A 17,121-nucleotide genomic window follows, 5' to 3' on the forward strand; every position below is an offset into this window, starting at 1 on the left:
AATATATTTCTGAAATCAGAAGTCAGTACATAGGATTCTTTGAGTAAAACATTCATACAAAGAAAAAAATCTTGCTCATACATCTAAACATCTTGCCCATACATCTAAACATCTGTTTCCCAACTATGGAGTGTGTAAATGAAGTTAACCGACATCTTTAATCACTCCGTCACAGATATAGATGCGTTCCTGTCGATGGTTTGACTTACAATTTTTTGACATTACGACGGTGCGAAAGTGAGACACGTTCAGTAGAAATCATCTGAGTGCCCATACAGCCATTCTGCTTCTCACTTTCAGTACAGTATCCAATACATTACATGAGACAGTCAATACTTTATTGTAAAATAGGCACCGTGTTAGATCATTTTGCCCAACCGTAGGTTAATGCAAGTGTTCTGATCACATTTAAGGCAGGCCAGGCTGAGGTATGATATTCGTAGGTTGAGTGTATTAAGTACATTTTCAGTTTACAATATTTTCAATTAAATGGGGCTTATTGGGATCTAACTCCATCATAGGTAGAGGAGCATCTGTACCGGTCTACTCCCCAGAACTACCACCTCCTTACCCCTGGACCTCAGGCTTTCATGTTGGCTCTGCGCAATCTCCTGGTTCAAGCGATTCTCCTGCCTCAGCCTCACAAGTAGCTGGCATTAGAGGTACCCGCCACCACGCTCGGCTAATTTTTGTATTTTTAGTAGAGACAGGGTTTTGCCATGTTGACCAGGCTGGTCTTGAACTCCAGACCTGAAGTGATCCAACCATCTCAGCCTCCTAAAGTGCTGGGATTACAAGCGTGAGCCACCAGGCCCGGCCTCACATAGGCCCTTTGATAAGCATAAAAGCCATATACTTTTCATTCTATTTACAGGATTATGACAGTGTATACTACATGATGGCTACTCAATAAGTATGTGAATAACCAGAAAATGACCTCCCCCCCGCCTTTTTTTTTTAAACAAACCCACTTTAGGAAAATAAAATTGCAAAAAGTCCTAAACAATCACTCTTGCTAGCAAATAGCAGCACGGGTCTGGCAGCACTGTACCTTCAGTTCCTGCTTGGGCTCCACGTTTTTTATGGTTGTATAATACACATGGTGGCCATACTGGTAAGCCACCAGGTTCTGTTCCAGGTGATTCTGGGCTGGCCGTACAAACATCATCCAGTTACAAAGCGTCTCATCAGACAACTCAAACCACAGGTCTTCATGTAAATCCCTGTCTTTTCTGTCCCCTTTATCAAGAGAAACCTGCACAAAAAAAAAGCCACACCAAAAGCAAAACAAAACCTTCAATATGAGACACATTTTATAATGTCACAATATGCAAAATATTGCTCCTAAAATTAACCATACATCCTGGCTCTTTCCTTTGTATCTGCAAAAATCCTAGACCTATGACTTGCCAAATGTCAAAGGGAAAAGACACTTTCTGAAGCCTCAACTGTGGGAAAATTGGCTGGCAAAATCTAAAAGTTAACCTAATTGCGTAGCTTTAGTTAATATTTCACAAAACATGATAAAAATGCTATAAATATGCCAGAAAATGCAAGCAAAATACTCTCTAGCTCATTACAATTTGCCTGCTTTTGGGGTTTCATTGTATTCGTTTATAATAGGCAGCCCAGGGATAGGCATTTCTCTTTACAAAGTAACATTCTTGCTTGGAGATTTTGAGAACGCAAAGCAAACCTCCCCATGACAGCAGATGACTTGTCAAAAAACACATCCCAAATATTCACCCCTTCCCGCTGCCCTTTCCTAGTTCTCTGGAGTGGTTATCCACGAAGCAAGGAGCAGAGAGGGCTGGACAGAAACAAAAGGGTCAGCTATAAAGAGATGACTATGACACACTTCACCATACAGGGAGCTATTCTTTAACCAGAGTCTACAGGTCAGATCTGTTTCAAAACTGGAAAGTGGTTTTCTTGCAAACATTACTGGCACACAGCAGATTACATTAAGCCTACATAATTCTCTTTGCATTCCAGTCAAAATTATTTTAAATAAAGAAAGCAAGCCCCTGTTATGGGCTGAACTGTGTCTTCCTCAAAATCCATGTTGAAGCCCTAACACCCAGTACCTCAGACTGTGACTGCATTTGGAGACAGGACTTTTAAAGGGGTAATTTAGTTAAAATGAGGTCATTAGGGTGGGTCCTAATCCAACAGGACTGGTTCTTATAAGAAGGAAAGATGGACCAGGAGAGGTGGCTCATGCCTGTAATCCTAGCACTTTGAGAGCCCAAGGCAGGAAGATCACTTGAGCTCAAGAGTTCAAGACCAACCTGGGCAACATGGCGAGACCCTGTATCCATAAAAAATATAAAAATTAGCCAGATGCGGTGGCTCATGCCTGTAATTCCAGCACTTTGGAAGGCTGAGGTGGGTGGATCACGAGGTCAAGAGATCAAGACCACCCTGGCTAACATGGTGAAACCCCATCTCTACTAAAAATACAAAAATTAGCTGGGAGTGATGGCAGGCACCTGTAGTCCCAGCTACTCAGGAGGCTGAGGCAGGAGAATCGCCTGAATCTGGGAGGCAGAGGTTGCAGTGAGCTGAGATCGCACCACTGCACTCCAGCCTGGCGACAGAGCGAGGCTGCATCTCAAAAAATAAATAAAATACAAACATTATAAATAAATAAGAAGGGGCGATTAGGACGTGGACACATGCAAGCACCGAGGAAACACCCTGTGAGGACAGTGAGAAGGTGGCTTTCTGCAAGCCAAGGAGAGAGGCCTCAGAGGAAACCAACCCTGCCAATGCCATGATCTCAAACTTCCAGCTTCCGGAACAGTGAGAAACTAAATGTCTGTTTGAGCCTCCCAGTCTGTGGTATTTTACTACGGCAACCCTAGAAAACCACTGTAGCCCCCTCAGAATAATTCCTATAACGCCTTCAGGGACTAAAATTGCAACCTCCATCTTATTAGTGAGTTTCCACTTAACCAAGTTAAGATAGAAAGAAGAATACTAGCAAACAACTGCTAAGAAACAGGAATAAGAGACTCAGTAGACAACACGGTGCTCCTTGAAACACTGGTCAACAACAGGAGTGAAGTGTGATAAAGCATAAATTACCTTGAGGTGAATATAACAGTCTTTCAGCTCCGAGCCCCTGACGAGAGGCCCCTCCACGGGGCCAAACTGGGTGCGCTTGGGGATGCGCCGCTTGGAGAACACCCCGCCCAGAAACCTGTCTATGTAGAGCACCAGGGGCAGGCTCGCCCTTGCCCGGGTGAGCACCGGCCGGTTGGGGATCGGGTGCAAGGGGCCGTGCTTTGGGCACACTGAAGAATGCGCGTTATTGCATTCCTCACACCCTGCAAAAGAGAGACAGTCTTGAAGAAAAGTCCAGTTCCTCAGAAGGACTTGATGTGAGGTAAAAAAATTCTGACCTGAAAAATCCCCATCTGCATTTTCAAGCCAAAATTCACTGAACTCCTAATGGCGCTACCCATTCAACAGTAGTACATTCTCTCTGGTAAACCAGTAAAAATCCTGTAATTCTCCTCTAAAATCAGACAGAATTTGCTTATGCCTGCCAAAAACAACTAGCAGGCCATGACTGACTTCTTTGCTGGAGAGAACTTTGAATAGTGGCCACTAAATTTACAGATCAATTACAACATGTCTGAAGAGTAAAAAGGGCTTATCAGGCTAAATTGCACTATCTGATGAGACAAAATAGGTGAATTTTATAGTATGCCAATTATCTCAATAAAACTATTCCGGGGCCAGGGAGGAACCCTGACAATACTACTGAATCAATTTTCTCAAAGGGAGTTACAGAAGTCTTATATCTCAGCCTAACTCAAACGGAAAAAGGGTTGTGCAGTCTGAGAGTTCAGCGCATACTGTCTGATTAGATAATGCTAAAATGAACAAATTTAGAATCCCTTCATTCACTGGGATGACACAACATTTTCTGCCCATTCCAAGAGCACTCAGTTCACACCAGTCCGGCCACACACACTGTCTCTTTGCCAGGAGCACCCACCTGTAAGCTAACTGCCAGAACGAGACAGGTACAGCCCCAAAACGGAGGAGAGCAAATGGACCACACAGGCCATGCCCACAACCCTTAACACACTTAACATGCTTTACCTTACTCTGGCTGCATGGTGACCTGGTTTAGGAAACAGTTATTTTTAATTTCTACAATTCTCCAATAACAGAGCTACTTTGTATTAATATTTTAAAGTGATTTTCTGTGCATTTGACTTAGGAGTTGCCTCAAAAATGTATGAATTTTTCCCAGGTGCAGTGGCTCAGCCTGTAATCCCAGCACTTTGGGAGGCTGAGGTGGGCGGATCACTTGAGGTCAGGAGTTCGAGACCAGTCTCGCCAACATGGTGAAACTCCATCTCTACTAAAAATACAAAAAAAAAAATTAGCTGGGCGTGGTAGTGCACACCTGTAGTCCCAACTACTCTACTCCGGAGGCTGAGGCTTGAGAATTGCTTGAACCTGGGAGGCAGACGGCTGCAGTGAACCGAGCTTGCACCACTGCACTCCAGCTTGGGAGACAGAGCAAGACCCTGTCTCAAAACAAAACAAGACAAAAAAACAAAAACAAAAACAAAAACCAACAAAAAAAAAAAAGAAAGAAGAAAAGAAAACGTATGAATTCAAGGAAAACCAAAACGAGCAAGTTCTCTGTTGAACTGAGATTAGATGTGGAGCTTGATCACTGGGCCCAAGCAGACAGATTTTACCGCCACCATACAGAAGGACCAGGAGAAACAGGATGAAACCACAAAGCTCTGAAGGCCTCAATAATGCAAATCAATGACTAAGCACTTTGCCACATAAGCAAGAAAATCCACAGAAAGAAACTGATGGTTTCTTGGTGGTGGAATCTGAACCCCCAGCAAGCAGTAGGGTGGGGTGGCTGACCAAGGGCGCTGCCGAGGGGCTAGACTGCCTGAGCTGGAGTCCTGACCCTCAAATTATTGGCACAGCCCTGGGAAAGCTACCCACCTCATGGTAGGGCCATGGAGGGCATAAAGGAGGTAGTAGACGCAGGGCACTCACGCCTGGGATAGAACAGCATTCTTAAAAGGCTATCATGGAAGAGGCAAAGCAGCAAGGCAAACTTGTTAAAGCTGAAGTGGCTGAAGGGTGCAGGATCGGGCAAATCTGCCATGGTGGTTTGGTAGCTGAAGCTCTGGTGTGAGACACCTGGGCTCGGCTGCCTGATGCCCCTTTGTCCCTATGTGACCCCGAGCGAGCTTCCCAATCTTCTGAGCTTGTTTACTCGTCAGTAAAATCAGAAAACGAAGGAGAGTGTCCCTCAAAGGGCTGCAGTGAAGGCCAGGTGGGATGAAGCAAGCAGAGAATGTAGCACAGTTGGCTGCACACGGAAGGACCTGATGCATGGGAGCTATGTTCACACACACATGCACACACACACACACACATGCACAAGACGGACACAGCTTCCCTGGGGGAGTCCAGTGCCCACACTTACATAAGTCGTGTGGGTCAAAAGGCCGGGGCGGGTCTGGCTCCCAGTCATCCAGATCTGTGTCCTCGCCGTCTTCTTCCTCATCTTCCTCAGTGTCCTCGTCCTCATCCTCATCCTCTTCCTCTTTGGCCTCCAGTCTGCCTAGAGGGGTCTGCAGAGTTGCCAAAGGGTCGGACCCATCCACACTCTCGATGGAAGGCAGCACCTGGTTATGAACTGGCAATGAGGCCTGGGCAAAAGTTGAAGGCACAGAGTAAGCAGACACGGATACCTGCTTTCGGTTCGCTGGTGCCCGCTGGCACAAACAGGGCCCAAGGGCTGGGTGAAATCTAGTCTTCATACCAACTCCTTCCAGGCCCTGGAAAAATGACTTCCATCTACAGGCTGTGAGGAAGAGCTGGCTTCATTTTTGATCTGACTGCTCACAGCCTTTAAGCCTCTGCCTTCCCTCTGCCCCTTCTGTCCCATACCTGGGCGGGCTGCTAAGAAGGCTCAGGTGCTCCCTCCTTTGGCAGCAGTGGGAGATTCAAAACTGGCAAGGCCCTGACCACCTGCGTCCTGACCCCACCCCTTAAACTTAATAAAACCTGGTCTCTTCCTGGCTCATTCAGCCCTTTCACACTGCTTGAGAGGCCTGCCCTGTCTCCCAGAGACTTCAAATAGGTAAGCAACAGACCGTTTCGATGTGTGCACATGTGAGGTATCATCAGTTTCCACATCTGAACTAAACCTGGGGTGGGGGTCCCTCTTGCCTTTCCAGAGTGGCCATACCATACTGGAGGGGGTAAATGAGTTGACCTATCCTCAACCACTTGTCTTTTAAAACTAAACACGTCGTGCAACACATGGTTAACAAAGTTTAACAGCTCACAGCTCTCCTTTTAAACAGCTCAGGCAGGCTGAGGTTTTTAAGTAAGAATGAAAGAGATGAGATGCCTGCTTGTTTCATTATGCTGAAGTCAATCTCCTGCAAATAAGACACAGTTTGGGTCATGTATTAGGTTAATGCTATCTTATCAAATATCCTGGCAGAAAATAAAAATGGTACCTTAAAAAGTTCTCCTGCCTCCAATCTAAGTGTTACGGGATTGTACACTGGCCTAGAATCCCTTTACTCAATCTTGCTCCTCCTGCCCAATTAGCACAAGGTAATACTCAAGCCATGTCCTATTCAATAAATAAAGCAAGTTTTTAAAAATGCCACTCCCTTTCTCTTCTCATATGTTGTTTTCCTCACCTAAAATACTCTTTCCTCAGCAACCTTCTAAATCCTACCACATTCCGGTTTCCCAATGAACCGCCTTTGACGCCTCCAGCCCTCCCTGAGTCTCCTCTGCTCTGAACTCCTGCAGCCCTTGGAGCCATAGAATCCCACTCCACAACAGCACTCAGCATCTGCTTCCACATTTCACGACCTCACCAGGCAGCCTGAATCATTCTGGAATAGTTCTATGACAATTTCTGTGGAGCCCAGATCTTCCACGCTTTGGTTAGGGCCCAGGACTTTCCTCTGGAGGTAGGCAGAATAAGTGTAACCCTTCCGCCACAAGAATCAAATATTTGAAGCCCCAAAAATCCTAATTCATTCAGTCATTTCTCACATGACCAAACTCCCAGCTCCCTGATCATCTTGTTGTCTTCGTTTATTTCGCAGTGGATTCCATATTTTTATTAATACAACATCAGGGCGCATTAGTGTTTACGTTGGCCGCACTGTTCTACTCCAGGCCCATCTTGAACTTGCAGATAACTAAAATCTCTAAGTCCTTTTTTCCCCTCATAGAGTGCTATTAAACCATTTTTCCCTGCATCAGGACTTCAAGAGCTGATTTTTACTTAAATGGGGGATTTTGCATTTATCTCCAGTAAATTTCATTTCGCTACTTTTATCTGTTCTTCCCGTCTGCCAAGATCCTTAGACTCTAGATCCAGACATCTCACACATTAACTATCCCTACAGCTTTGCAGCCATTGCCAAACACCATCTATTTTGGTGATGAATATGCGTTTTCACATGAGTCCATCTTGCCTCTCCAGCTGCACCTCAGGGAAATAGACTATGGGCTTTGGAGTCAGGCATTTAGAGTAAAATCCTTGCCCCGCCACTTAGCAAGTTACTACACTTCTCTGAACCTCAGTTTCTTTGTCTGTAAAATGGACACAGTAATACACGCCTCAGGTTGTTGTATTAAGTGAAACAATACGTATATAAGGCCAGTAGCCGAGTGTATAGCATTTAGTAAGTGCTTAGTATTAATCATTATCCTAAGTTCTTTAAGGACCATGAAGATATCATATACTTCCTTCTCTAATTTAAAAGATTGCTGAGCATAAAGTAGGTGTTCAATGAAGATTAATTTGTTGAAATATATTTGGCCTTTTGGGAAATAACACCAATCCCTTCAGGCTTATAGAGGAAGTCTTTGCAGTACTCACAGAAACATCCTTTTTCTGCTGTGCATCTTTATCGAAGAACTTATCAAACTCTAAAAAGAGGCCGAGTGTGGCTGGGCGTGGTGGCTCATGCCTGTAATCCCAGCACTTTGGGAGGCCAAGGTGGGCAGATCACCTGAGGTCAGGAGTTAGAGACCAGCCTGGCCAACATGGTCAAACCCTGTCTACTAAAAATACAAAAAAAAGTAGCTGGGCATGGTAGCGGGTGCCTGTAATCCCAGCTACTCGGAAGGCTGAGGCAGAAGAATCGCTTGAACCCAGGAGGCGGAGGTTGCAGTGAGCCGAGATCACGCCATTGCACTCCAGCCTGGGCGACAAGAGCGAAACTCCACCCACACCCCACCCCCCCACCAAAAAAAGAGGCCAGGCGTGATGGCTCATGCCTGTAATCCCAGCACTCTGCAAGGCTGAGGCAGGAGGATTGCTTGAGCCCAGGATTTCAAGACCAGCCTGGGCAACATAGTGAAACGCTGTCTCTACAAAAAATACAAAATTAAGCTGGGCAGTGGTGGCACGTGCCTGTGGTCCCAGCTACTCAGGAGACTGACATGGGAGAATCATTTGAGCCCATGAGGTTGAGGCTGCAGTGAGCTGTGATGGTGCCACTGCACTCCAGCCTGGGTGACAGAGCAAGGCCCTGTCTCAAATAATAATAAAAAAAGAACCCTAAAGAAATGGTACTGAGTGTGTTTATTGAGGGCCTGACCTGCAACGGCAGTGTAAGAGCATTGCCCAACATTTGAAACACTCGGTCTCCAGAAAGCAGATCAAACCGGTTATCTCAAACTGCATCCGCACACTTAACACATGCTCATTTAACTTTTGCCTGACATTCCACTTCTGCAACTCAGGGTCTTTTAGAAAGTTTTACGTGGGAGGCCAAAATTCTGGAAGACACTTTTGCCTCAGCTTCAATAAAAACAGCATAAAATGCCCTGTGAGGGTGAGGACTCCACAGGGAACTTCTAGCAGTGCAGCTGCTTTGGCCACCTCCCCCTCAACCTCCTCATCAGAACCTGCGAGGAAGTGACTGTATTCCTGCTCCCCATCTCAGAGCACAGCTTACAATACTGCCCCTTGTCCTAAGCGCTTAAGCATTACGCCAGGGTTAGTGATAAATGTTAGCACATATTGAACAAACCAAAGCATGTGTATACCTCTACTCCTCATAAACTTGCTTTGCAGAGCCAACCTGAAAGAATGAATTCAGCAATTCAGTTATTCTAGTAAAACCGCGATGTATTTTTTTTCCCAACAGATGCTGTCAGAAAGACACTGGTTTGGCAACGTGACTGGCTTCTTGCCACTGCTGGGAAAGCTGACATCAAGATAAAACCAGCCTTCACTTCCCCATGCTGGACCTCTCTCCTAACAGACTGTGGCAAAAGGAAATGCTTAAACACTCCAGCACCACCTTTAAGGGCTGACGCTAAAAGCGGAGTTTGGATATTTACCAGAAACATGCAAACTACTGTTGAAAAGGAACAGAAAGGCTGGGCGCAGTGGCTCACATCTGTAATCCCAGCACTTTGGGAGGCTGAGGTGGGTGGATCACTTGAGGTCAGGAGTTCAAGACCAGGCTGGCCAACATGGTGAAACCCCGTCTGTACCAAAAATCCAAAATATTAGCTGGGCGTGGTGGCAAGCGTCTGTAATCCCAGCTACTCGGGAGGCTGAGGCAGGAGAATCGCTTGAACCAGGGAGGCGGAGGTTGCAGTGAGCCAAGATCATACCACTGCACTCCAGAGCCTGGGTGACAGAGCGAGACTCCGTCTTAAAAACAAAACAAAAAAAAAAAAAGAAGAAAAGGAACGGGAAGAGCTGGTGACCATCATTTCTAGATAAGAACTGTACACTTCTAGACAACACAAACCTTAACACACAACAGGCATGCATTACAAATTTAATGAACCACAAATTCAAGTTCATCTGGTGTTTACTGAGTGCTAGGCACGTATTTGAATTCTTTTGAGGCCAGGTGATGTTACAACGCTCCTAAGTGGCAGAGATGAAGTCTAAATTCTGACTCTGCACTGCCTTTTCCACTACATCACAATGGCCCTATGGAATTCGGTCTATACAAGGAGGGCAGCAGAAGCGGTAAACGTCACCCACGCTTTGAATACCTGGGCAACAAGGTAACTACACATGTTCCTGAGGTCATAGCCAGGCAGTAGGTTGGCAAGCAGTGTGTGTCTGTTTCACTTAGAGGAAAAGAGTACGAAGCAAAACCATTTTAATCCTGTGCATTTTGTCATGTACAATAAAATACAGTAAAAGCAAAAAGAATCTATAAACTTACGGTATTCTTTCTCCTTCCCACTTAATACCACTCTGTAATTATTTCTAAAAGGACATAATGCATTTCAGGATACAATTTATCTGAGAAGTGAAACATGAAACGACGACGCTGGACAGCAGCACACACAACAGAATGCTTCTTGATTCCTACTGAGACCAATTATCAGGGCAGCATATTTTCCTCTCAGTGTGTGGGGAGTCACACATGTTCATTTTCAAAAACAAAGGGAGACTATGCCTGGAGACCACTGATGCCTTTCTTAAGGACGAGGGAATGCACACACGAAAAAGGCTTCAAGCACATTCTGCCCCCACTAAAAACAACTGAAAATATAATAGGAACCTTTTGGTTAAGAAAAAAAAACAAAAACCAAAAAAATACCATCATCTGTGTTAAACCCTCAATCTAACTTTCTATCCAGAATTCATCCAGGTCACCAGATAAACTGACAACCGCTGAGGTGTTATAACCAGAAATAAAAACTGTGCTGGTTGAAAGGAAACTACAACGAAGAAAGATGCTAAGCCAATAGTTACACTGTCTTGTAATGTCAGGGTTTGTGGAGCTGAGTACAACTTTCCTTTTGAGCAAAACATGAAACAAGCAGATTGTTTCTGGAGATTGGAAAAGATGAAGGGCCCTTTGAAGTGCAAATGGCAACGAAGCCTTTAATTAAAACTATCCCTTAATATTAAAACAACAAAAATTTGCCTATCGGATTGGCAAAATTTGAAAAGAATGCAAATACTCAGTGTGGCAAGAGTGTGTGGAAATGGGGCACCCTTGTATGCTATATTGTTGGTGGGAATACAAATATTTTCAGTGTCTGAAAAGCAATTTAGAAAATCAATTATCAAAATAATTTCACACAAATATCAAATAGAATAGTATAATAAACCTCATGTATCCATAACTCAGCTCAGCAATTATCAATTCATGGCCAATCAACATCTTTTTTTTTAAGAGACAAAATGTCTGTCTAGAGTGCAGAGTGGCTTAATCACAGCTCACTGCAGCCTCAACCTCCCAGGCTCAAGTGATCTTCCCACCTCAGCCTCCCGAGTAGCTGACATTACGTGCCACCATGCCTGGCTAATTTTTTTAGTTTTTGTAGAGACAGGGGTCTTCACTATGTTGCCTAGGCTGGTCTTTAACTCCTGGGCTCAAGTGGTCCTCCTGTCTCGGCGATCCCAAAGTGCTGGGATTATAGATGTGATTCACCATGCCTGGCCAATTCATGGCCAATCTTATTTCAACTAATCTCCTACCTTCTTCCTCCCTCACTGGGAGAAGCAAAACCAAGACATTATACGTTTTCATCTGTAAATAGTTGAGTACAATGAAATGACTTTTAGATTGCATATCTTATCATACCTAAAAAATTTAAATTAGTCTTTTTTTTTTTTTTTTTTTTTTGAGATGGAGTCTCACTCTTATCGCCCAGGCTGGAGTGCAATGGCGCGATCTCAGCTCACTGCAACCTCCGCCTCCCAGGTTCAAGCGATTCTCCTGCCTCATCCTCCTGAGTAGCTAGGATTACAGGTGCCCACCACCACACCCAACTAATTTTTGTATTTTTTGTTGCGATGGAGTTTCACTGTGTTGGCCAGGCTGGTCTCAAACTCCTGACCTCAGGTGATCCGCCCACCTTGGCTTCCCAAAGTGCTGGGATTACAGGCAATGATCCACTGCACCCGGCTGTCATTTCCGTGTTTTTTTTTTTTTTTTTTTTTTTTAGACAGAGTCTTGCTCTGTTGCCAGGATGGTGTACAGTGGTGTGATCTCGGCTGACTGCAACCTCCAACTCCCTGGTTCAAGCGATTCTCCTGCCTCAGCCTCCCGAGTGGCTGGGATTACAGGCATGCGCCACCACGCCCACCTAATTTTTATATTTTTAGTAGAGAGAGGGTTTCACCATGTTGGCCAGGATGGTCTCGATCTCCTGACCTTGTGATCCGCCCGCCTTGGCCTCCCAAAATGTTGGGATTACAGGCGTGAGCCACCGCACCTGGCCCCGGCCGTCATTTCTTGACACTATAAAATATCAACTTAGTGTTATGATTTCCCCAATTGCCTCATATTTTTTTTTACAGTTGGCTTGTTCAAATCAGGATCCAAACAAGGTCCACATATTGCATCTGACTGATATGCCTCTGAAGTCTCCTTTAATAGGTAAGTTCCCCTTCCTCTTCTTTTCCCTTGCAATTTATTTGGAAAAGAAACTAAACCATTTGTCCTAGGGAATCTCCCACAGGCTGGGTTTTGCTGACTGTATTCATGTGTATCTTTTAATTTGTTCCATTTTGTCTACCATGCTTGAATCTAGACACTCAATCTGGTACTTGAGTCTAGACACTCAATCAGATTCCAGTTTGATTTTTGGGGAAGAATAGTTCATATGTGATTATAATGCAATAGGAGGTACACAATACCAGGAGGCATATCATGAACGGCTGTCTCTCTGTTGGTGATAGTATCACTCGGATCTATCCATTATACCATTCCTCATCAGCTTTTTCCTGATGGTTTCAGGCTACCATTGATAATCATTGCCTAGGTCCGTATGTCATTAGGGGCTGCAAAATGGTGATATTCTAAGTCAATCATCCCCTCTTTATTTATTAGTAGCAAGGCTTCTATAAAGAAATTTCCCTCATCAAGTAATTGGTTACCTGAGTACCTTCAAGGAGAAACACAGCATTCTTTTCCTCCATTTGCCAGTTTTTAGAATAATATGGTAAATTCTAGCATCCTCAAAGTGACCAATCCAATAAGTTATTTCTTTTAGTATCACTATGAACTTGTGGACTTTACACATATTTAGGTACTTTAATCTATTGTAGATGTTATCCTTTTTTAGAGGTCAATTTGACCCATTTTGGCCCCTTCAAGTTCTTGCCATAGGAAACCACAAGTTTTTAATAGCAACCCTGCAGTCTAAGAAGACAAGATGCTCCAAGTTCATCGGTACATTCTCTGCCCCAGAGCTAGAATCTTGTCATTTCTCCAAAAAGCCCTAATTCCTTTTGCTGGTGAATTGTATTTAAGAGACCACATCGCAGCATTTGGGATACTCACTGCTGCTGGGTTGATCATCATGTCTAAACTACTTCAATGGCCAGAACTAGAAAACACATTTTTGTGGTTTTTTTGATTTTTTGTTTTTTGTTTTGTTTTGTTTTTGAGACAGTCTCTCTCTGTCACCCAGGCTGAAGTACAGTGGTGTGATGTCAGCTCACTGCAACCTCTACCTCCTGGGTTCAAGCGATTCTCCTGCCTCAGCCTCCCAAGTAGCTGGGACTACAGGCATGAGCCACAATGCCTAGCTAATTTTTGTATTTTTAGTAGAGATGGGGTTGCGCCATATTAGCCAGGGTGGTCTCGAACTCCTAACCTCAGGTGATTCACCTGCCTTGGCTTCCCAACGTGCTGGGATTATGGGCATAAGCCACCAAGCCCAGATTGTTTTTTATTTTTTTGAGACAGAGTCTTGCTCTGTCACCCAGGCTGGAGTACAGTAGCACAACCTCAGCTCAATGCAACCTCCGCCTCCCAGGTTCAAGTGATTCTATAGACTCGGCCTCCAGAGTAGCTGGGATTACAGGCATGAGCCACTACACCCAGGTAATTTTTGTATTTCTTGTAGAGACAGGGTTTTGCCATGTTGCCCAGGCTGGTCTCGAACTCCTGGCCTCAAGTGATCTGCCTGCCTCAGCCTCCCAAAGTGTTGGGATTACAGGCGCCTGGCCAGAAAACACGTTTTTTAAGGGAAAACATATTACAAGTCCATATTCATATTCCAATTCAAATTTAGAATTCTGGGTTTTTATTTCATTGGTTTGGTTTTTATATTTGTATCTTCTTCCACTTTTACAAAAAGCTTGGTTCTTTTTTTGTTTTTTTTTGTTTTTTTTTTGTTTGTTTGTTTGTTTTTTTTTTTTGAGACGGAGTCTTGCTCTGTCGCCCAGGCTGGAGTGCAGTGGCGAAAAGCTTGGTTCTTAACTTAAAATACAAATATCTTCTGTCTCTACCTTTTCTCTTTGGGGTATTTATCCTAAGGAAATAATCTGATATGATATCCATGACAGCGTTCTTTATAGTAGCAAAAAAAAAAAAAAAAAAAGAAAAGAAAATAATCTACATGTAAAATAATAAATGAAGTATATAATAGTATATCCATATATGTATATAAAATCCATTGCTTTCTTGATGGAATCAATAAGTATTTACAGAAATGAGGTTGGTTTGGGTCAAGAATATACCTAGTTATTACAAAAAATTATTAAAATAAATAACAATTCTCATTTAAGTTCAAAGACCCCACTACATTGCCGTTCACTGCCAATCATGAATGAATTTAACCCCAACTTATATAACAAAGGCTCCTAACAACCCTCTCTATATTTCAGATGATATTAATACAACTAGTGTTCCTTTTTCTAAATTTTAAAATAGAAGCATACAAATCTTCTACCAAGAAATAAAAAAGCAGAAAGTGCTTCTCTTTTAAATTTTAATTTAATTTTTTTTTTTTGAGATGGAGTCTTGCTCTGTCACCCAGGCTGGAGTGTAGTGGCACAATCTTGGCTCACTGCAACCTCCACTTCCCAGGTTGAAGTGATTCTTGTGCCTCAGCCTTCCAAGTAAGTGGGATTACAGGCATCCACCACCACGCCCGGCTAAGTTTTTTGTATTTTTAGTAGAGACGGGGTTTCACCATGTTGGCCAGGCTGGTCTTGAACTCCTGACCTCAAGTGATCCGCCCACCTCAGCCTCCGAAAGTGCTGGGATTACACGTGTGAGCCACCACGCCTGGCCAGAAAGTGCTTCTTAATGAGAATAATTTAATTATTAATCAGTCGTGGCACTCAGTAATACAAACAAATTACAGTCACACTAACTGACATGGAAGTAAACCTGTTTGGTTTTTGTTTATTTATTTCTTGAGACAGGGTCTTACTCTGCCACCCAGGCTGGAGTGCAGTAGTGCAATCAAAGCTCACTGTAGCCTTGAACTTCTGGGTTTAAGGGATCCTTCCACCTTAGCCTCCCAAGTAGCTGGAACCACAGTGTGCACCACCACACCTGGCTAATTTTTAAATTTTTTTGCAGAGATGGGGTCTCGCTATATTGCCCAGTCTGGTCTCAAACGATTCTCCCACCTCAGCCTCCCAAAGTGCTGGGATTATAGGCATGAGCCTCTGTGCCCAGCTGCTCCCACACCTTCTTTATCACTTTCACATTCTTGCAGAAAATAAGGAGGAAGTCATCAAAGCCAAGTAGGATATATCAGGAATGAAGGTAATGGGAAAGAAATGTTTTAAAAGAAAACCAAGAAGAACTCAACTTTTTAGAAGCTGGCACGAGGAAAATTGGAACCAAATTTATATGTAATTTAAGCAAGAATTTTTTTTTTCAGTATTTAAAAATAGAGCAAGTACAAAAGCTATATCAATTTCCAAAAAAAAGAGACACTTTTAAACCTCATGATTATTCTTTGGTACTTGAACAAATATCCTGTTTATATGCTTATTTTAAAAACTTTATCTGACAAATCACTTTCTATTACCAGATTATTCCAGTATATACTTACTGAAATATGTTAATATTATATTACGTTTTGCTTTGTTTTCATTAAAGGAGCTGGAGAACATTCTCAGTATGTAAGAAACAAACATCCAGAGATGGTGCAGTGCAAAGGGATGGGGGCATTCCAGGCACAGTGGCATTCACAGTGTTATCCCCAAACAAGAAAAAGGCAATTGGTTACCTGCTGAGCTGTAGCATCCTGTTGGACATAAGCTACCTGGCCGGGGTCTGTAAACAGAGTCTAAACAAACAAACAAACAAAAAATTATCAGTAGCTCTTTGGATAGCCTGCCTACACAGAAAAATTATCCTACGGCTAAGCACTAATTTTTAGAGAAGTTAACTCCCATTTTAGCTAGTAATAATCTTTCATTAATACAGAAAATAAAGATAGTAATCTTAAATTTAGCTAAAGCCTTTCATTCACATGGCTCCAAAGAGATTGTATAAGCTAACCATCCCAATGGCTAACATACTTCACAATTTTACTGCTAAGCAAAGCCTGTCTTGGGACTGAATGTCACAGTTAATTAAAAAGGCATCTCATGGAACTCATGGACACAGGAAGGGGAACATCACACTCCGGGGACTGTTCTGGGGTGGGGGGAGGGGGGAGGGACAGCATTAGGAGATACACCTAATGCTAAATGACGAGTTAATGGGTGGAGGAAATCAACATGGCACATGGATACATATGTAACAAACCTGCACATTGTGCACATGTACCCTAAAACCCTAAAGTATAAAAAAAAAAAAAAAAGGCATCTCATGAAAACAAAAGAGACATGACATGAACAAGGGTTCACAGGTTCACACATAACACTGCTCACAGGAGTAGACTTGTGATTAAATGAAAATGGATGGAGATAGACAGGCATCCAGAAGAGGATTACATACCCAAGGATTACAGCTATTTCAAATGTAAGTGCATGTTTATTATCAGAAGAGAAGTAGAAGGAAAATAAATTGAACTTAATGTTCCATGAGTTCTTTTCTGGACAGTCAGTAAAGTCATAATTAAAAAAAAAATTAATCATCATAAACTAAGTTGGCTCATAATGCAGCAAAGCTAACTAGAGAAAATTCTTCGAAACTATTGTAGCCAGGGCACCACAGTTAATATCTCTAATCCAGAAAAACGTCAAAATGTCCTTTCTTCTAAAGTTTTTAAAAATCTGGCTGGGCGTGGTGACTCACACCTGTAATCCCAGCACTTTGGGAGGACAAGGCAGGTGGATCACCTGAGGTCAGGAGTTCGAGACCAGCCTGGCCAACATGGCAAAACCCCATCTCTACT

At 43.3% G+C, this 17,121-nt stretch overlaps 1 protein-coding gene across 12 annotated transcripts in view; it reads right to left on the reverse strand.

Annotated features, from left to right (window-relative positions):
• PRDM10 (PR/SET domain 10) overlaps positions 1-17,121 on the reverse strand; it is a 110,712-nt gene that overhangs the window by 45,745 nt on the left and 47,846 nt on the right. For 7 of the 12 annotated variants that reach the window (XM_055273740.2, XM_063635660.1, XM_055273734.2 and 4 more), the window contains exons 4-7: positions 16,006-16,065; positions 5,483-5,708; positions 3,091-3,332; positions 1,052-1,255 (exon numbers count right to left, since the gene is read on the reverse strand). In XM_055273740.2, coding sequence (XP_055129715.1) covers positions 1,052-1,255; positions 3,091-3,332; positions 5,483-5,708; positions 16,006-16,065 — 732 coding nt within the window. Of the gene's footprint in view, positions 1-1,051; positions 1,256-3,090; positions 3,333-5,482; positions 5,726-16,005; positions 16,066-17,121 lie in introns of those variants that run through there. The other 5 variants (XM_063635659.1, XM_063635658.1, XM_055273736.2 and 2 more) reach the window with 4 other exon arrangements.

Source organism: Symphalangus syndactylus, chromosome 3 (assembly GCF_028878055.3).
Source record: "Symphalangus syndactylus isolate Jambi chromosome 3, NHGRI_mSymSyn1-v2.1_pri, whole genome shotgun sequence".
Lineage (NCBI taxonomy): Eukaryota > Metazoa > Chordata > Mammalia > Primates > Hylobatidae > Symphalangus > Symphalangus syndactylus.